This window comes from Ambystoma mexicanum, chromosome 9 (genome assembly GCF_040938575.1).
Source record: "Ambystoma mexicanum isolate Mex_15411 chromosome 9, UKY_AmexF1_1, whole genome shotgun sequence".
Taxonomy (NCBI): domain Eukaryota; kingdom Metazoa; phylum Chordata; class Amphibia; order Caudata; family Ambystomatidae; genus Ambystoma; species Ambystoma mexicanum.
In genome coordinates this window covers 1,354,198,704-1,354,221,105 of record NC_090931.1, presented here as the reverse complement: position 1 = coordinate 1,354,221,105, position 22,402 = coordinate 1,354,198,704, and the positions used below count along the sequence as shown (strand labels likewise).

The 22,402-nt window shown below is 44.1% G+C and overlaps 1 protein-coding gene across 2 annotated transcripts in view; it reads right to left on the bottom strand.

Annotated features, from left to right (window-relative positions):
• LOC138489128 (contactin-associated protein-like 5) overlaps positions 1-22,402 on the bottom strand; it is a 1,755,478-nt gene that overhangs the window by 515,098 nt on the left and 1,217,978 nt on the right. For both annotated transcript variants that reach the window (XM_069616764.1, XM_069616763.1), the window contains exon 13: positions 8,209-8,409. In XM_069616764.1, coding sequence (XP_069472865.1) covers positions 8,209-8,409 — 201 coding nt within the window. The remainder of the gene's footprint in view (positions 1-8,208; positions 8,410-22,402) is intronic.

Sequence of the window (22,402 nt, the reverse complement as noted above, 5' to 3'; positions counted from 1 at the left end):
AATTAGCCCTACTAAGGGCTGATGTGCATGCCTCAAGACAAAATACGAATTCCTTGAGAAGAGACCTCATAGTAGCTCGAGAGCAGACAGATGATCTGGCAAGGCAAATGCTCTAAGCACACACAGGAAAAACTCCATTACATGGGATCATACCAACCCCATTGCCCCAGCCATCACCTCCAGTGCAAGTGGTACTCCCGGTACTCCCGGGGCAGTCCCACTGGCTACTCCAGAACGCTTCTTCTGCGTACCCAAACAAATACGCCATGTTCATGAACCAGTGCTGCCTCCACTTCTTGTGTCAACCAGGAGTCTTCCCTAACGACAGCGCAAGGGAACTACACTATTTCACTGAGGACTACGGGGTGAGTTAAAAGATGTGGTAGCTCAAGTGGTCAATCCGCCCGAGGGTTGTGCGAAGTATATTAACCTGACTGTACAACTAGACCATTGTCTACAAGACCGGAAAATGGGTCGCACAAGGGCAGAAGGGAGATCAGTTTACCCTCTACCATGGGATAGTCAAACCAAGGCTCATGAAGCTACCAATCCTATTCAAATCGGGGGATTGCGAGCTCCCATTTCCACGGCTGAGATAGAAAAGAGGAGACAACAGCAACTTTGTTAATATCGCGGTAAGGCTGGTCACTTCTTGCGCGATTACCCTGTTAAACCCCCCAAGAAAGTGGTATGAGCCGTGGACAACGAAACCGAAGCAAAGGAACAGAAGTCGGAAAACTCAGTGTAGGGGTCCACTTGTCGAGCGGAATCAAGAAAGTTGAAGATACCTCCTCCCATCTAGTCATCCCATTACTTCTAACCCACCACCAAAAACCATCAAGAGTCCATGCCCTGGAAGCCTACATTGATAGTGGTGCGGTAGGGAATTACATTGATCAGGATGTGGCCGCACGGATAGGCCTTCCACTTGAGCAAAAACCATGCTCGGAAAATGTCACTGCTGTGGATGGCTCACAGCTGTCTTCGGGGCCAGTAACTCAACACACCGATAAGGTAATGCTGACATGTCAGGATGGTTATCAGGAAAGCATTTTGTTTGACTTTATAGGGGCCCCCCAGTTCCAAATGATCCTCGGAATGCTGTGGCTTGACACCCATAACCCAAGGATTGACTGGCGCACCAGGAAATTGACCTTCCCTCAGGAATGTGAAAACACTGTTACCACAGGGATGGGAGGAAACTACAGCTTTGAGGAAAATCCATCCTAGGAATTGTTGGTTCATTACCTTCCGAATATCAAGATTTTCTGGACGTGTTCCAAAAGGAACAAGCTAATACCCTGCCTCCCCACAGAACTTATGACTGCCAAATTGATCTGGTCCCCAGAGCACAAATTCCCTGCAGCAGAATCTACGCTCTGACTGAGCAAGAAAATCAGCACCTAAGAACGTACCTAGACCAGTATTTAGTTAATGGGTTCATTCGTCCATCCAAGTCCCCAGCCTCTTCAGTGCTCTTCTTCATGCCAAAGAAGGAAGGGGACCTCAGTTCTTGTATAGATTATAGGGCATTAAACCAGATCACTCTGAAGAATAGGTACCCCCTGCCACCTATTCCCGAACTACTTGACCAAGTAAAGAATGCACAAATCTATACAAAATTTGACCTACGGGGAGCTTACCATTTGGTTCATGTTGTGGCTTGGGTAGAAGGGAGCATTGTATTTGACCTGAGATAACCGAATGGTAGGACCATATGCAAGGTGTGGTTGTAACCCCAGTTAAAGCATTAACAGTTCTGCAACGAACAGATGCAATCTTTCTCATTGCATTGAAGTAGTACAGAGGAGTTTGACCATTTACTTGGGCCGGCAATAAGGATGGGGCCTGAGGGCAGAGTGTTAAGTGGTCAATTGTTTTCTCAGGGTAAAACTAGAGGCTGTACGTGTTGTAGAACTGGTTGCCTAAATTAAAATGTCTTAGAGGAGCCAGCAGGCTGGGACAGATGAGAATGAAATAGGTAGTTCAAAGAGAGCCTGTTTACTCATCCCTTGCTCCTATTGTTAAGATATCCAAGGAATTGTGAAATCACAATTAGGTTAAAGGGCTCAAGGCCAGTTGTTACTAAGTAATGAATGATGTTGTATGTGGATGTTTTACTGTGCCATGATGTCACAACCTGCCACAGACCAATCTCCAGCAAGGGCGGACTTCGAACACAAGCAGGGGATGTGTAGTAAAGTTTGTTAATGACCAATGAGAAAGAACAAATTGAGAAAAGATGGAACTTCTTTGTAAATGTTTTCTCCAATCATGTTTGAGGGCTGTACTTTGTTATGGGGATTGGAACCCTGTTATACGTTGGTGCTAGAGCAGGTTTTAACCTGTTTTCATATAGAAGTACTTGGATTCGTTCTTCAATAATCTTTGACACCATTTAGGCTGTGAGAAAGGGCTGCTTTTAATGAGCCAGTTGGTCAATTGGATTCTTTAGTTAGCAATAGTAGTCACTTGTGTGACATACATCCTGGTGTACACATTGTTCAAAATACGGTCGAAAGTGGCATGCTTCAGGTTTGTATGCTGACACGTCTTTCAACTCAAGCTTTTTCTCAAGGCAATTGGTAGTTTAGAATCTCGGGTGGGACTTTGTCTGGGTGGTATCAAAATGGTTGGCTGGGTTTCATCTGTGCCCGGTTGGGTTTCTGTTGCGCTGGAGGTCTCATGGGGCAGATCACTGTGTAGGAGCTCTGTCCTTTGGGAACCCACATACAGGCAGATGGAGGCATAGCGCCAACCAGAAGCTACGGACAAGTAAATCCATGCAAGCTAGTGCAGGGATCCACAGTTCCACCCAGCTCCAACCCTATGTTTGAGGGGTTGGTTGCAATAAAATATCTGGGAGTGCTGTAACTGTTGCTAACATTTTGAAATTTATATCAAATGATGTAGTTTGTTGAGACTTGGGTTAGTTTGGTCCTGCAGTAGCATCTAACTGCTCCCCGAGTAATTTGAACAATAAACCTTGCTTTACATACAAAATATATATCCGTTACTCAGGTGGTGGACCCAGTTTGGGTTGCGGTAATTTGGGGTCCGCCCACACATAAACCTTTATGTACCATTCCTTTGTATGCATCCTTTCGGAGGCAGATAAAATGATTACTGTTTTGCTGAGCTTTGAAATCCCTGCTTACCTAGGCTCCAGGTTAGTTTCTAGTGGTCCAAATAACATGACAAATAGATTTTTTTAAATGCTTGTCTGATGAAGAAATGTGGTCATCACATTGGGGGAGGGAACCTGGGGAGGGGATTGTCAGGTACTCACTTTAGCAGAAAGTATTTCTGTCATGGCAGCCCCCCTGAGCCCTTGATTCAGAAAGACACACAGTGGTCCGTAAATAAATGTATGGTTTCAGAAAGCAGCTATGTATAGCCCGAAAGGGTAACCATTCTGAAAGCAACTGATTGTTGTTTTCACACTGTGTTCTGTAAGAGCTAAATCATGTCTTTGTCTTCTTATAGTTTGTATAGGGCCTTGTCCTGCACATAGGCTGGGAAAATGCTATCTCAGTCAGATACTGCGCCACTTCTAAGCCTTGGCACATATGATCGACAGAGTTGTTGGCCGCAGTAACCTCCCTGGAGCCTGTGTCTCCAAGAGAAAACAAAAGCAGGTGATAGGTTGTGTCCACAGATGTAACAGGAATGTAATAGTAATGCAAATGATGTTGATCCAAAGCACAATAAATGCATTTTGGTAACGACATTCACCCATATTCGGCACCCACTAATAACTGAATCCAGGTACTGTTGACCCTGAACTGCCCCCTCAGGCCACTTGGGCCCGAGAGACTGGTTAGGTCACAATCGCACCAGTTTTCAACATCAACATATCCTTTTTGTGGCTAGTGATTCTACTACCACCCCTGGAACCATGCTCAGAGTGCTAGTTTATTCTTACATCGTCTCTGTTCTTCCTTCGGGTTGGGTTTTTGTACAGTATGTTCTATGTGTTCTATTACCGGTGGCGTGTTCAATTAAAGTATATATATTTTGATAGATCCTTTATTGGACATACCCTTTATTTTGGACTGTGATCATGTGTTGTTTGGGTCAATACTGGTTCACACCCCTCTTAAGAGCATAGCCTTCCCTCGGCCCACGTTACCACAAAAGGCAAATGAGCTATATCGCTTAACTTTCCATGTTTTAACCTTTATGATAGAATCCGGATTAAAATGTTTATCTCTGTTAAGAATTGATTCTGGAATGATTCAAGAGATATCATTTTCTGACATGATTAACGATTTTGCAATATGCAAATCTATATGGCAATATAATGGCAGTGCTTCAGGCGCATCAGCCTTGGGCAGTAGTAAGCATATCTCATTTCATCCTTTATATGAATACTTTAATTTGTCTTCTGTGTGGGCATGGACTGAAATGCTAAGTGAACTTTAATGTATGTTACATGCCTTTATGTTTTCTCTGCTGCCTAGTGTAAAGAGGAAGGAAGCCCAAAACCCAAACAGTGCACATAATCCAAAAGTTGTAAGGGAAAAGAAGGTTTATTACAGGCAAAAAGGTCTCAAACAGTCCTATTGAACCAAATGTACGCAGAACTCATCACTTCCCATGAAGCTACAAGTTACATAGCGGTAAACCGGAAAAATCTGAATACATAGGTTACAATGGTATCCCACCACCCTCATTGGCTACCACCTATAGAACATGCTAATTTCCCCTATAGTCCCATGACCAATTGGACACACCTTATCTAAACTCATTCCCCTAGACACATGACCCTCTACATCATCACTAGAGAATCCAGGTAGAGGAGTGGTTGTTCGAACATATCGAGGCATTAATAATTCATGGCCGTCACGTGCTGTGCACCCCTCCAATCCAGACATGATAAAAGTAAACTGGCGATGCCAACTCTGCTTTGATAAGACAATAGACCTTCTCATTATTCTAGACACAGCTGTGCATGCAACCTGCACCCCCAACCTTGTTAAAAATGTATTAGCATCACCTCTACTCCTCCTATCATAAATCGCAGTACGTTTCAGACATGGCTCCCCCTTTACCAACCACAACCCTAGGTGCCCAGTTATGACATGACCATGGCACCACTCTTGAATCTGAATTTCTGGGATTTAAACTTTTAAGGTTGCTTTGATCCCACGGTAACACTGCAGAGCCTTACCTCAAAATATTTCAGAATTACATGAAGAGGTCATGGTGCAGTGTGTGTCCTCAAGTCATGGCACTGCCATAGTCTAGGGTACCATAGATGCCTGCATACTTAAGATGCAATAAAATAGGTCAGAACTGCAACTCTGTATACGTGGCTGATACAAGTCTACAACACATCTCCTTTGCTAAGATGGCTGCAATGCCATTAATGAAACATGCATCACACTTCTTCTGAATGCAGCATGGATAGATATGATCCACCAATTTCAGTAATCATCAAACTCAAACAAAACAAAACAAAAAAAAATGCGTATCTAGTTCCGTATAACAATTTTATAAAATACCAACACTGTGAACAGGTCGGTATGGGTGAGCTTTATTTGATAAATAACCACATACTTCATAGGATACATATCAAGGGAGGGGTTTGTGAAAAAAGATACATGGTATCAGGTGCATAGGCAAGGTGTGGAATAAAGGACAAAGGCAAACCTCCTGGCACCATGACCTGCACTGTGCTCCTGTTCCTGATAGCTGATAAGCTTGCGTGTGTCCTTTTATTCACGCACACATGTTGCGCATATTTGTGTAACTGCAACTGCCATTTATGCTCATTGTAAAAGGCAAGCCGCATGCTTGTGTCAAACAATAACTGCACACGGTCATATTCCTCCGTTTACAATAGTGCAATCCCATGTAAAAACGCTGTGTACATACTACTGGGCAGGTTCTCACAATCTCCTTTTCCTTGACTGAAATATTCAACCAGTATTGCTTGTATTGGCTCCTGCTGCTTGTAAACCGATATGTATAAATAATACAGGGAGGCACAAGACAAGTACACACATTGTCAGGACAAAGAGAATATCATTTGAGAGATTTGTATCAGCATTAGAATGTTAAAATTTAGGAGTTATTTTGCATGTACATTACTGTTGCGTGGCATGAGAGAATGCATGCACCCATGTGTGTATGTATGTATGTATATGTGGGATTTGGTTTGTGTGAACCTATAGTAGCGAGCAGCAGAGTGCTGTAAAAAGAAGTGACTATATATAGAGAACGATATGGAGATCTGGGTATGCAGGGGTCAATAAGTGTATCCAGAGGTATGTGTGGAACATACATGCATATATTTAAATGGAGGCAGGACCTTTTCTTCTTCGTAGTAGTAACATCTGTTATTTACAATGCAATTCATATAATATATACGAGCTTAACCTTTGGCCTGATTACAAGTTCGCACAAAGGAAACAACTCCAATTATATATACACTGTTTTGTGGGACTCCTATTCAATGCCTCCAATAATACGGTGCAATCTCTCCAAGTGGAGAATTTCTGGCTACCCCACTGCGTGGTGCAATAAAGGTGCTGATTCAGTGCCAAACAGAGTAGCACACCTACCACTTATGGGAATAAAGGGGATGGGCTGGATACCCCCAAGGGGGGGAAAGAGTGGGTTCTCTGGAGGCTCTAGCCACCACCAAGACCCAGCGGGGAGGGCAATAAGGCGGGATACTCAGCATGTAAGATAATATGGACATAAGGGAACTTGCTGAGTATATGAGAGGGAGGCGAAAACACAGGAAAGCGCCCTCCATGGGCATGCCGCAGGTGGGCCTCACACAGTAGGTCAGCTTTGAACACACTGCCCGTATGCAGGGGATGAGGGAAGGGGGTAGTTGAATTCAGGATGCTTGTCTCCAGCAGGTTTTGGTCGCTTGGAAAAGCACCGGGCACTACAATCAAGGTCGGCGAGCCAGGCCCACAGTTATTTGCGAAATCTGGGTTCGGGGGAGGCACTTGTAGGATGCCAAGGAAGGTTTCAAATTTCCCCTTGGCCAGCGGGTATGAGAACGTGGATATGGGATGGAGGGGTGCTCTAAAAAGATCCAATCAGATGGTAAGTGTTGGTGTCCCTAGAAAGTAACAAGCCCACAGAGTGTCCACAATAGTGTTTGCAAAGGTTATCATCAGGCCGGTGTGGTGTGCATGTCTCCCTTCCCACTAGTTCAGTGTGTCTCATGGTTCTTCCTTCCTGGTTCTGGTCAATTACAGATAAATAAGGATCCAGAGGTCCGCACAATTATGTCATTACTAATTGCAAACTGTTTGTGGGGAGGAGCAGGAAGCAATGTGATGCCACACTAGGAGGGGATAGGTCTGTTTTGCTCCAATCATGTTCAACTAACATATGTCTAGCTATAGGGGTATGCCATATTTCAGCCAGCCAGCTTCGTTTGAAGACCAAAGACGTAAAGTTTGAAGTGCAACTGTGTCTAACTGCATACACATTGGGCCTCATTAAGACTCTGCTGGTAGCCGTGCCGGTAAAAATGGCACGGCTGCCACCGGAGTCATTTTTTTCCAGCGCCCAGCACTGGGGACTTACCAGGGCATTACAGCCCCAGCAGTCCTGGAAATTTGCCATTGCTGGGTGCCGGAAATGGGGAGGATGGGTGCACGGGCACCATTCTTGAATGGTGCCGGTGCATCCATCAAGGTCTGCTAGTGGGTGCCTGGCGGAAAGGCAACCGCTTGTAGAACTCAGAGTATGCCGGTCCGGTAACAACGGTGCTGGTAGCTTGTTGCCGTACCGACATACTTATAATGAGGCCCATTGTATTAGCTGTATAAAAGCATTGTTCTCTGTGAGACAGTTTGGCATCTCTCATCAACCAGTTCTGTTCCACTGTGCTGTTTGATTTTTGCTTGCCCAGCAGTAATAAATATTGTTACTTCTTGCCTAGTGCACACTCCTTCTTGGACTACTACTGGTAGCTTATGGATTGTGAGCTCTATTGGACCCCTATACATATTTTCCGACATTTAATATTTTGCAATGCATCAGAACTGAGCTGTATCTATTCCTGAGCCTGCTTCAGAAAACTGATGCAGCTTATAATTGTGTATGACAGTCTGAAGCCACTGTGGTGAGGGAGAAGAACTATTCATAACCCGCGCTTCTGATGCTAGCCTCAGTTGGCAGTAAGAGGAGAAATCAATATAGTTTCACATAACATATTATATTGTGTCTACTTACTTGGGCTATTTAGCAGCCGGGACCTTCTGCAGTGGTAGGCCACCTCCTGCTCGCAGTATTCTGCACTGTTTATCATGGCCGTCAGCTGCTGCGTGCTGGTGCCGTAGCTGAAGGACATTGAGTATGGTCGTGCCACATCATATCCTTGAACCCTAACGAGTCCGGTGTTATTATGATCAACTACAGTCCATATCTTATCCTCTGTAAGGCAAAATTGAGACAGGAGTTAGAGAAGAAGAGGCAGCTAGGAGACATATATATGGAACATTCAGACCTGTGTTTCAGATATACAGGCTCTTCACAGAGACTGTGTAGCATAGGCTCATCAGAAAAAAAGAAGTATTCCCCCATTCACCATTCAAATATTTACATGTATTCTGAAAAACATGCCTGATTCTAGTTAAGCATAGATCTGTGTGTGACAAATAGGATGTTGTTCCACAGGAACACAAGGATGAGTAGGGGTGAAATAGCTCACTCAGCCCTCACACTTCAACAAACCAAAATGTAGCGCAATGATAGAATTAAAAAAGAGACAGTTAAGAAATATATCTCCTTTGCATTTGTGGTAACATGGGCAGAGGGAAGGCTATAATCTTAAGAGGGGTGTGAAGGTGAACCAGTTGTGACACGGGCAACACAGTATCGCAGGCCAAAATAATGGGAATGTCCAATCAATGTTCTATAAAAATATATATACTTTAATCGATCACACCATCTAAACGTAGGTCTGTCATCCCTTCCCAAGATGTTTGTGATTTATTGGTACAATTCTTTATCACAAAAATTGAGACAATACGTGCCAATGTTTTGCTGGCTAGGACTACGTCCACTCTGGTGATGGAAACTCCAGCTCCTGTGAGCTTGACAGTTCCAGCTGGCTGGTAATCCTTTCCTGTTTTTTTCTGAAGCCGATTTACTTACTGCTATTTTTTTTTATTTTATTTGTATTGTTTGTGTTTAAAATAAACGTTTACTATTACAGTTTTAAAACAGTCTTAAAAAAGTTTCATTTTTACATATAAAAACAACATCTTGCAAGAATTACATACAAAGGTTGTTTGAGTTTGGTGTGTGAACATGCATACATTTTCTGTCTGTTCACATAAAGGACAGTTCATGTACATGTTGCACCAATATCAGAAGTCACTCATATTTATAGGATAAAACACATGTAATTTCTAACATGCTTAGGATTTTACCCTGTCGGGTAATCCTTGTTCGACATTCTCTAACAACAGATAGCTAAGTAGAGCCATGAATGTCCCTCTATAGTAGTGGGCCAGTTCAGTTCATCATAGTAAATTAATTTGCATATCGTGTTTACAAGCACTTGTACTCCATTAATTCTTGTTCTATCATTTTTAAAAACTGGACTAAAGCAAAGACAAGAGGTTTGTGTGTTCCCGCCATCATCCTTATCCACAAAATTTCCAGGGAATCCTTGTAATGAATTACAACAAATTGAATTAATAGACATGTTCTCATAACAATGAAATTTGGACATTCTACTACTAAATGCTTCAAGGTTTCCAGAGTACAATCGCAGATTCGAAAATGACAGAAACCAATTGGTTCCCTAGAGGCATGTTTTCCCCAATGCATACACCGCTCACGGGTATAAAATAGGTTGAATTTAAAGCTCATGTAGTATGTTCTTGTACGCATAAATGGAAAGATGTTAATGTAAGTACAATGCGGAACCCTTTTCCGCGTACACTTCGCATATTCTTGGTACATACTGTAATGATTAAGTTGCTCCAAAGTACGTATCCAGTCTCTCTCAAAAACTTTATATTTAACATATCCAAGTCTTATACATAAATCTGTATTGGTGACCATTAAATCCTCAGATATGCTTTCCATTCTTTGTTAAACTGTTTGAATGAACCTGTGCCATTAGCTAGCATAGTAGCTTGTAGTCTTTGATACCATGAGTTAATAGGGGGCAAAGGAATTTTGAATAGTTTGCTAAGGGACTCCCCTCCGCCCTACATGATAATGATATTAGTCCAAACTCATAACGGATTACACAGTTAGGAATTGAAAGTGTGAATTACAGTGCATTCTTAAGTAGAGACCCTTGGATACTGTCAAGTTGTTTGTTGAGATATGCTTAACACAGATCAAGTGTATACCTAAGCACAGCTTCTGCTTTTAGCAGTAAGAAATCTCTCAGCACTATTAAAGAAAATATGATTTTCTTCTGTGATTGCAGAGGCCTGGCCTTTGAATGCAATTGTTCATTCCAAAATGTGATGGAGGAGACTCATGTGGTATCCTAGGTACGTTATCTCTGTGCTTTGAACAATATTAACTCCCCCAAGTTTCCATTGGTAATGTTTTAACTGTGTCCTTGCATTTTCCTCGCATTAAATACCATAGTGCATGTTTTAGTAGGATTTGGGCTGAGGTTATGGGAATAAGCAAAAGCCTTAAAATGGTCTAATTTCAGCGTATTAAGTCAGGGTCTCCCTCTGGTGTTATTCCCCTGACTTTGATGAAAGGCATCTCCTCTGAGCTGCTATGCAAGATTACGGGGCAGTCAATGCTCCCTGCCAGACTAGCAGTATTCCACCTGAGCTTAAGGATGCTACTGTGATTCCCCTTCTTAAGAAGCCCTCGCTTGATCCCCTGCAGCCTTCTATCTCCCGATCTCACTTCTGTCATTTCTTATGAAACTTCTTGAATCATTGGTTTCTCCTTTACTTTCATCTTTTATGGCTTTAGACCAGGTTGGGGTACAGAGAGCGTCCTAGTTTAAGTTCAGGATGACATGTCAGGCAGGTGGATGCATGAGGGGTTGGTGCTTTGATTTTATTAGATCTTTTGGCTGTGTTTGACACCGTCGACCACCCCATCCTGATCGCCCGCCTGGCCTAAGTTGGAATCTCGGGTCAGGTGTTTACCTGGTTCACTTCTTTCCTATCCGATAGATCCCAAACTCTTTCACTCTCTCTGGTGCTTCTGTTCTTTGCTGCAGTGTTCCTCAGGGCTCCACCTTGTCTACCATTCTCTTCAACATTTAAATCTGGCCTCTTGTGTGTCTGATCTGCTCCTTCGGCATCAGGTGCTATTCATATGCCTGACTGCCGTGGGGGCATGGATGAACTGCAATTGGCTGAAGTTGAATGTAGACAAGATAGAGGTGTTGGTGATGGGTTCTCCCATCTGATCCCTCACGTTGGGTGTCCTCCTTTTGGACCACTTCTCTTGATCCTCTTCCTGTCCCGGCAGCCAAGGTGATGAATTTGGATGTGGTTGTCTCCGCCTCACTTTCCATGGAGGCACAAGTTGATGCAGTGTGTTGGGCAGACCATTTTCACCTTTAAATATTAAAGATGGTGCTTCCACTAATTCCTGCACATTTACATCCCACTGTCGTTGCAGCCCTGGTACTTAGTTGTTCAGACTACTGCAACTCACTTTAAATGGCTCAACCTAAAGCTCTAGTTCAGCGGCTTCAGCACCCATATAATATGGCTGCTAGGGTGGCTATTGGTTTCCCGTATGGGGCCCACATTTCACCGGTGCTGCAGTCTTTAAACAGGCTGCCAGTTAGTCAGGGCATTGTCCATAAGTTTGTTTTCTTGGTACACCGTGCTCTGCACGAACAAGGGGCCGAATATCTCTGCAGCAAGTTTACCCGATACTTGCCTACATGGTTATTACGATATGCCCCCGTGGGTTTACTTGCTGTTCCTTCATTCCGTCGCTCCCGCATTGGAGGTCATGCTTTCTTGGTTTTTTTCAGCTCGGTTATGGAATGGTTTTCCACCCACTTTGAAAAATTGCTCAAGCCATTTGCTCTTTAGGAATGCACTAAAAACCTACCTGTTTTAGTATTTCTGACTTTGCTGTTCTTTCCCTTCTCTCCGTCTCTCTCCGCCATTCCAGTAACATAACATAACATGACATAACATAACGTAACATAACATAACACATAGAACACATTTTAAATACTGCACAAAAACCCACCCCAAAGAAGGAACAGAGAAGAATCAAGAGACTGGAGAAAGTGGTACTCTCAGCATAGCTCCAGGGGTGGGAGGTAAATTGCTAGCCACAAAAAAGATATATCTTGGATGAAAACAGGAGTGATTGTGACCTAATCAGTCTCTAGGGTCCAAGTGGACCGAGGGAGCATTTTCAGAGTTAACAGTACCTGGATTCAGTCCTTTTTGGGTTGACAGAGTCAGACCTGATATTGAACATAGATATGCACAGATCCAACTCTGTGCGGGCACGTTGGATCATTTGAACCAAGCATTAAGCAGGTGTCAGGGAGGTGTCAAGTAGGGGCGAAGGCAGTAGCCCTATACAGTCAAATTCCTGCTATCAAGGAAGCATATCTGGTTTGGGGGGGACACCTGGATCACTTCGCAATTGGCTTTAGCTGCAGGGAAGGGTCTTCAAGTCAACAGGAGATGATTGTCGAAGCAATGATCTTGGGTGTGTCAATGTGCAGACCTATGAGGCAGTGATTCAAGAGCTAGCTGGGTCAGGCTGTGATTTGTACCTCTGGTTAGAGTCAGCGTGTGACTCTCCCTTTGATTCGGTGTGGGTCCCTGCATCGAGCAGTCACTTCAGGCCTAGTGGTGATGAGCTTTAGCTGGTTTAATGTACGGAAGCATAGCCCACGGATAACATGCTTGTCTTGGAAGCAAGAGGATGCAGAGTAGCTCAGGTTCAATCCCTGGGTCCGTGCTTAGAAACCTCTGTCTACGTTATAAATAACCAATTAAAATTACAAGCATGTTTGAAGTGATGGAGAAATACAATAACCAGCGCCAGTGACTTCCCGCTTTTTCCAGGTGTGATGACATGGAGTGACCAGTTTAGTGTGGTTGAATGGGGAGCTGTGAGGCCCACTGAGGAGGACTCGAGGACAGGATGTTTCTGTTCAGAGTCTGCTCTCCCAACTCAGGAGATTCTGGTGCAGAGTGGAAGGTCCTGGCCACAGCAGAGGTCACTCTGTTTGTGCCCTGGGAAAGGGGTAGGGACAGATCTTCCTTCTGTCTTGGATGATTCATTCTTACCCTCAGGCTGAGTGCGCTGGTAAAACTACTTTCCCAAAGGAAGTCCACAGAGTTTTTCAGTGTTAATCTGCAGTCTTCAAGGATCAAGGAGGATCTGAGATAATCTACAGACGGGATGGGAGACCCCTTCTTTTAAAGGTCAATATTCCAGGTGATTGCGCTAAAGCTAGCCTGCCATAGTTATCCAACCTCTACTCTTGAAAGGAGTAGACAGTGCCCTTCTCATGTCACATCCACCTGGCGTTATCCATAGGTAGTGGAGGAGACTGGAAAGGGAGAGAGGGAGAGAGACAGATATACAGAGAGAAAATGGTTGAAGTCTCCATCCATTGACCAGTAACTCCTGCCTATCATAATCCCTCCTCACTAAAACCAAAGGCCTTTAGAGATTCAGCGACCTAGTGTGAGGCTACTTATTTAAAATGGGTGTGCTCCTTTGATGCCCAGGCCCAGGACAGCTGCCTGCTGGTTGGCTGTCTCAGGCAGAAGGTGTTTCCTGCCGTCACAAAGATATCAAAGTGGAGGTCCAGCCCTCCAGGTTCCTGTCCTGTCATTTCACGGGCTACACCTGGCTGACAAGAATACACATCATCTTCCACAGCAGAGCAGACTCATAGTAGCTGACATATGTGTGTTCTCAATTGGGATGTGATGGTCATTATCATACGTGGTGCCATGCACTCTACCTAAACTCAGGTATAGCTTTATTTAAGAGATTATTATTATTATGTTACTTATGATCATCATAGTTTTGTTACGGGGCATATCTTAAATCCAGCCCCTGCACAACAGAGTCTTGTCTGTCACTGCTGCTATTGAATGGGCATCTGCGAACTCTGATCCTGCTCTGTGCCATGGGTAGAGCATGCACTGCAGATCAGGATACTGATACAGGAGGACACAGACACATGATATGCTTTTGGCATGGAGCTTATGAAAGGGGAATATGATCAGAAGATTGCACTTTCTGAGATGCATTTACCTACATCATTTTTATTGAATACACATTTTTTAAAAGCCAGGGCTTTGCACCTGTGGCAGATGTCAATTCCTCACATGCCCCCCAGCCAAAAAGGTTGAGACTCACCCTTATAAGGGTATGGCTCATCTTCCTTGTGAAAGCACAGACTGAGGACATCTGCATTGGAGTACTGCAGCCCATGTTTGTGTTTGATGATATGTCTAATCCCTGTAGGGATATGGCCAACTTCGGTAACTTGGGATTCTCTCCCTGCATGGCCATAAACCACCTCTGAGGTCTGTGGTTGGTTTGGACAGGGAAGTCAGACCCAGAAATGTAGGGTTTCAACATGTGTACTGCAAAAACTACCACACATGCCTCCTTCTCAATGGTGGTCCAGTTGCACTCTCAGTTGGTCAAGCGCCTACTTAGGTTGGCACAAGACACCTACAGAGTTCAATTGTGCTCAGACTTCACAGATGCCAAATTCACAACCCTCGGTCTGTATGGTAAACTCTTGCCCAAAATCCAGGATCTTTAGAACTGGGGCCAGGCACAGACCATCTTTCAAATTCTAGAAGAATGACTGACAGGCAGGGGTCCAAGTTATCTTCTTCAGCAGTTTATTGTATGTGACATCTCTCAAGGGAAGGGCAAGGAGCAATACCCCTTAATAAAAGGCTGGTGTTAAAATAGATTTCTAAACTCTGACCTGGTGGACAGATGTTTAGGAGGCCACCCTCAGTTTAGTCAAACAGAGGTACCTTCTGGACAAGCCAGACCTAGGGGGCTTGGCAGGCGGTCAAGACTAACTCTCAGGAGGGGTGAGAGTGATTGGGAGACCAAAATGAGCAAACACAGCAGCATACCACAAATGACTCTTAGACAAGTTTATATGAAATGTGTATATATATATATATATATATATATATATATATATATATATATATATATATATATATATATATATACATTTATTGTCGGCCGGACCAATAGACCAATAGACACAAATAAACTTCAATTAGATAAAAACAATTACCACACAAAATACTCTACTGTATAACATATATACAAAATGTTTCCTAATGCAACAAATGCAGAAAACGCACCACAACCTGTAAATCTGTAAAGAGATGGGTGGGTTAACACACAAGAAACATTAGACAATTGTTCGGAGTCATTGCCTAACTTAATAACTCCGCTCCTAGATACCTGATTGACAAATTCCACAGGAGAACCTCTCTCAGACCGACCAGAGCTGTCAATTCTAATTGTTTGACAATACTGAACTTTAGACTCACTACTATCGGAGGAAATAGCTTCCCGGTAAAGGCTGCAAAAACCTGGAACTCACTACCACAAGACTTGAGAGTGGACTTGCCCTACCTTCGTTTCAGAAAAAATGTCATTCAACTCCTCACCTCGACTGACCTTAGTTGACCTGTGTCACCTACCTCCTACTGGAATTACTCGCACTAATTCTTTACTCTATACATCTGCAACTCTGATTCACCTTACATGAACTTTGTATATTTTGTAATTATTTGTGTTCTAGAGACCTTATTGTATTTTCTACTGTATGTTACGCTATAATGTAACCTTGTAAGTTTTGAATTTTCTTGCCACTGCGCCCTGCTACCTTTGGGTCTGGCACGCATTAAAAAGTGAATAAAACAAACAAAACAAATAGACAAACTTTCGAGTCCAACCCTAAAAAGTGGGGAGCCGTGTGCTCAACAGTACAGTTGTGTGTAAAAACGCACAGGCAGAGCAAAAAGCGTGTCGTCTTGGGTGACCTGTAGCAAGTCAGGAAGGGGCTTGAGGCAATGAAGAATTGGTTCTGGCTATTCGTTAGGATCTGCCCTTGGCGGCAGAGCAGTTTTCACAAGGTGAGAATAGCTTGGGAGCGCAGGCTAACCCAGTCAAAAGAGAATATCTTTAAGGGATATCCATGTGTAAAAGGGATCGGTTGCTCCAGGTGGCTACTGGTAAGTGACGCAAGTACTCACAGACCCTCAACACAGTTTGGACCAAACTTTGTCAGTTTAGCCGAGATCATGAATAGGTTTGAGTCCTCCAGTTTCACGGCACTCAGGCTCCCAGCGGCTGCGGTATAGAACTATTGTCTGGGATGGGCCAGTTGCCTTTTCTCAGCTTCCGAAGGAGATACAAAAATAATTCCAGCCCAGTAGGTTTCAGGGCACACAAGAGTAGGTCAGAAAGACACCTACATAGACCGTTGTCAACATGTAGTGACGCAGAAATAACAGATGGTGCACTCTCCTAATTCTAGAGCCAAAGGAGTTAAATATGCAAAATTTGGCAGGAGAATGCAGGGGACCACAAGCAAGCAATGTTCCAAGTCTCGGGTTTTAACTAGAGACAGTGGTGATTCTACAGGATAACCTGTGGTAGAGCAGGACAGTTCACTGGATGGCCCAGGAACACGTTTGAAGGGGCTGGTTCAGTGGGTAAGCAGGGGGCTCCGAGAGTAGTTGTTCCCACTAGTCCAAAGAGGCAAAGCGCCTTGGCAGTCCTTCTTGATTTCTTGATTGACAAAGAAAACTGGGGTCTGATGGGACAGCAGAGGATGAACGGTGCCAAACCTTCCAAAGTGTCTCCTGTGGTTCCACAAGTCCGTTTCTCCAGTGCAGGATACTTGGCTCCTTCTGTAGTTCAGGGAGAACTCAGATGATCGACCTGAAATGGCTGCAGAGCCCCCTCTCTTATCTAAGATTATCTTGGTGCCAAAATTGAGGACGTCCAATAGAAGATCTGCTCTCATGCAGGAATCCCAGTCGTGGACCAATCAGAGGCCATGGTGGTCCCAGGCATTCAGATACTCCAGACATCCTGGCACCAGTAGTGTGGATTAGGAACAGAGATCCAGCGTGCTCAACATCATTTAGTCCCTTTGCTTCTGTTCTTCCAGAGCTATCCTCCTTTCTTCTAGGAGGTAGAGCCTCTCAGTGCCAAGTGCCACAATGGTTTCTCGAGGCCTGGGTGAATAAAAGGATTTACCCAATCATTGTGGTTTACCGGAGACTCACAACCCTTCTGACACACTGTGCCCACCCGGTTGCAGGGATGCTGAGAAGCACTATTGCTGTAGCTCTCCTCAGCACTTTCCATGCCCCTTCAGGTGCATGGGCAACAGGGATAGGGAATCCAACTTGCTGTTGGTCCCCTGAGAACCCTCCATCCCACTAGATTCTTCAAATGCTCACAGACTTTTTAGCAGTTTAGCTTTTTTCACCTTATTGCCATTAAGGAAACCCCTATCGCGACAGAGGTCAAGTGAGAAACCTGTTGTCAAGAGGTGCGCTGTGCTCATGTTGAGTTCCATGGGTGTAAAAATACCTTGGCAGTAAAACCTAACATTAACTGCACACTTTTAGTCTAGCTGGCTTAACAGTAGACAAAGTCTGTTTGAAATCCTACTGCTGCCACCAGTGCAATGAATTGGATTATCCTCTGCAGGAGCACAATGATGAGCAGGGGTAAAATGGGCCAATTAGCTCTCACACTTCTACAAACCAAAACACTATGCAATGAAATAGTTAAGACAATGACAATTAAGAGATATAACTAATTCACCTTTTGTGATAATATGGGCTGAGGAAAGCCTAGGTTCTTAAGAGGAGTGTGAAGGTGAACCAGTAGTGCCCCAAAAAACACAGTATCACAATCCAAAATAAAGGGAATGTCCAAACGCCCTATCTGCAGGTGGAAGAAACAGAAACAAATGCTACAAAGAATGGCCATAAAAGGAAGAACAGAGAAAATGCAGACTGGTTAGAACTCTGAGCATAGGTCCAGGGGTGGTAGCTAAACACTAACCACAATAGTATGTATCTTGCATGAAAACAAGATGGAACATGATGTAACCAGTCTCTAGGATCCAAGTAAATAGAGGGTGTAGTCAACAGTACATGCATTCAGTTCTAGCTGGCTGAGCAGAGTAAGACCCAGTATTGATCCTAGATAAAGTGGATAAAGCCCAGTTCAGGCACATTAAATCATGTGGGCCTAAGCAACAACTGAGCGTTGAGCGGGGCAAAGGTGGTCATCTGTGCAGTCAAAGGTTGGCTCTACAGGATGCAGGTCAGGGCGGTCCTCGGACTGCTTTGCAGATGACCAGGCTGAGTCGGGCTTTACCTGCCACAAGGGATCCATGATTGATGCTCCAGTGGTACAAGTCAGTGGGCGATGGTTGTCGAAGTGGTGATCTTGGGTGCATCGATGTGCAGGTCAATGAAGCAGTGATTCGAAGGCTAGCTGGGTCAAGCTGTGGTTGTAAACCCTGTTTAGAGTCGGCACGTGACTCTCCAGTGATTCAATTCAGGTCCCGGCATCAAGCAATTGCTTTCGGCCTAGCAGGGATGAGCTTGATCCAGGGCACTATGCAGTGTCGAGCAGTGTTGAGCTCATTTAAAATGCAAGCAAGTTCAAAGTAGTGGAGGAGCACAATAACCAGCACTGGTGACTTTGTCCAATTGTTCAAGGTGTGGTGAACACAGAGAAACTGGTTTGGTGCGGTAGAATGGCGAGCTTCAGCTAGTTTGGCCCTCCGGTTGCACTGAGGCCCACTCAGGATGGTTTTGTTCACAGTCTGCTCTCCCAGCTCAGGAGATTCCACTGATAGGTCCTTTTCCACATCAGCAGTTACTCCTGATGTGCCTTTGAATGGGAAGGCTGTGGGCTTTGGAAAGTACAACTTTCGCAAAGGAAGTACTTTGAGTTCTTGAGAGTGAATCTGTGGCCTTAAAGGGCTTGAGAGGATCTGAGAAAATCTGCAGAAGGGGTGGGAGGCCCCTTCCAAAGGCAAAAGTCCCCAGTTGATTGGACTAAAGCTAGCCTTCTTTAGTGGGCTAAACCCGGCTCTTGAACGGTGTGGACTATGCCCTTCTGGTGCCACACCTAAAGTGCTCTGCTTCAAAGGAAGTGGAGGGGACAGGAAAGGGGGAGAGAGACAGAGAAACAAAATGGTGGAAGTCTCCTTCCATTGACCACAGCATTCCTGACTATCAAAACCGCACCCCTTCCCTTCTCACAAAGTACAAAGCCCTTTAGAGATGCAGCACCCTGGTGTGAGGCTATTCCTTTTGAATGGGTGTGCACCTTTGATACCTGGGCAGGAGACAGCTGCTTTTTGGGTGGCTGTCTAAGGTGGAGGGGGCACTCAAAAACATCAAAGAGGTGATCCGGCAATTCAGATTCCTGTTCTGCCATTTGGTGAGCAGACCTGGCTGAGTAAAATACACATCACCTTCCACAGCAGAGCTGACTCACAGGAGCTGACACATGTGCAATATCAATTGGGATGTGGTGGTCATGATCGTAAGTTGAAGAACAATTAAATAAGAAAATCACATTAACAAGATGGATAAAACTGAAGCAGACAAAGACAACAGGTTCAAGTTTGGTCCACAAAGTTTAGCTAACTTGAGATGTAGGGTTGGATGAGACCTAAATTTCGGTAAACTAAAGTGGGATCTCGCTACCTATATATACTAAGGATAGACTATGTCAGGAAGTCCAAAGTAAAAGTCTGTCTGCGACCAAAACCTGCACGTGTGCCTTACTTACTCCGCATACCAGTACACAGCTGATGCTGATATGAATTTGTATTACCAACATGAGATTATTATGTATTTGTATTAACAAAATGCGGTTGTGAATTCTTAGTTGGTCATTTCCTTGTCCGTGTTAAGCTGGTGTTTCTTGGTGACAGTTGGGAGGAAGTACATGGAAAGGGTTGATAATAGCCTACAAAGGCTTGAGAGATCATTACAAAGGGGTAATGGGGAATACCATGTATCTCCTAAGGACATTCTCTCCCCAATCGCCATGTCTCCTCCACCCAGGTGATCCTCCCTCACATATCCATGCCCATGGTCGGGATCCAAAAGAGATGGCCATTCCCTGGCCACCCGAAAGGAGGATACAGGGGGAAAAGAAGTGAGGTTGCACTAAGGTCCCTCATATACCCTTCCCCTAGGACCTTGAGGTTTCATAGGGAAATCAGGAAATGAGGTCAACATTTCCTGGATCTCTCCCTTTCCTGTATTCCACAGTGAAACAGTATGGTTGAAGGTCCAAGAATCAATGCATAACTCTCGGTTTTGTTTCTTTTTGAGTCTGATGGCTTATCCAGACTAGAAGAGAGTGATCAGTAACAAGGCTTAATTTGTACATAAGCATTGCATTTTTAAGATGGAGTATGGCCCACTTGATTGCAAGGACTTGCAGTTCGATAACTGATTAATTATTCTCTCTGGTAAATAACGTTCTACTGATGTAGACTATCATGATTTTGAGAGATGACAGCTCATAATCCCATTAAAGAGGCATCCGTTTGCAGGATGAACTCTGTTGAGAAATCAACTACTTTAAAATGGGGCTGTGACACAGGGTTTCCTTCATTGTGGTATAACATTTGTGATCTTCTTCATTCCACCTGATGTTTTGCGGTTCAGCCTTTTTAATATGGTCTTTAAGTCCTGTGGTTTTGCTTGAGAAATTAGGAATAAACCAGCGGTAATAGCCAATCAGTCCTAAAAAGGCTCTAAGGTATTTATTTTTTCTTGGTGTAGGGGTTCAGAGGACAGCTTTAACCTTTTCCTGTTGGGGTTGTACAGTGCCATTCCCCATGAAAGAGCCTAAATATTTGACTGCAGACTGAGTCGGTTTACATTTTTTTTTGTTAATTGGCTGTAAAGCATGCCTTTCTTAAGATTTGCATGACTGTGTAGAGGTGATAGACATGGTCTTGCCAGGCTTTACTTTGTATTATAATATTGTATATGTAGGCCACACAAAAATCAGAATGTGGTTGTAAGATATTATCCAATAACCATTGAAAAGTGGTGGAAGCCCCATGTAGCCTGAAAGGGAGGACTTTAAAATTGAATAGACCTATGGGTGAGACAATGGCACTTTTTTCCTTGTCAGGACCGGAAAACAGAACCTGCCAATATCCCTTTGTAAGTTCTATGGTAGAGTGATAGACTGCATTAGCCAGCCGGTCATTCAGATCATCAATGCATGGCATTCGGTATGCATCAAAAGCAGATATGGCATTGACCTTCCTAAAATCAATACAGAATCTCCAGCTCCCATCCGGGTTGGCCACCAACGCAATGGGGGAATACCAGGTGTTAGTAGATGGTTCAATGATGTTTGCCTCAAGCATCTGCTTGACTTCCTGGATGATAGTATCTTTTCTGGATTCAGGTAATCTGTAGGATTTTACATGTACAACTTTGCCTTCAGGACTTTGGATCTTATGGAAGATATCATTCACTCTCCCTGGTTCTTCTCTAAACACATCATTAAACTCGAATATGAGGTCATATAGATCTTGTTTCTGGTTCTTACTCAGTTTAGGTGGAATCAGGACTTTTTTATCAGAGTCTGCAGGTAACAAACACGACAGAATAGTGTTATTAGACTCTCTATGGATTTCTTTCCATTCTTTGGAGCGGACGCGGAGTCTAGACGAGTTTTGTGAGCGTTATTGAGCGAGGAGCATTTAGTGTTTTTTTTCATCTGCACACAATCGAGGCAGAGCTACTGCTGCTGACTGTTCAAGACTCTAGACTCTCTGCAGAGCGGACGCGGAGTCTAGCTGAGTCTTGTGAGCGTTACTGAGCGAAGAGCATTGAGTGTTTTTTTTCATCTCCACACAATCGAGGCGGAGCTACTGCTGCTGACTGTTCAAGACTCTAGACCCTCAGCGGAGCGGACGCATAGTCTAGTTGAGTCTTGTGAGTCTTGGAGATCATGGAGCTCCATGGAGGAGGCCAGTCCAAAATCTCAATCTCAGTCATGGCCTCATCTAATGACTTGCCCTCAACTTCCTCAGCTGTTCGTCGCAAGGAAAGGATTATGTCTTACCCAACAACATGCTTGCAAATGCGTTGTGGAACCATAAGGGAGGAGCAATCAAGTGGACATGAGCAGTCGGGAGCGGCTTCCCATGTAAGTCTATGTAGACCCTCTCATGTCGAAACATAGACTGTTCCTTGTGAAACTATTTGCCTGAACATTGTGGCTGGGAGGGGGCAGAGTTTGTCCAACTGCGCCCTTTACAAATAACTCTGCTTCCTCTGATGGAGCGGTGCTGGAAGGTACGAGTGAATGTTTTCTTCAAATTTTGATTTCAAAATCACACTGCTCACTTGTTACTTTC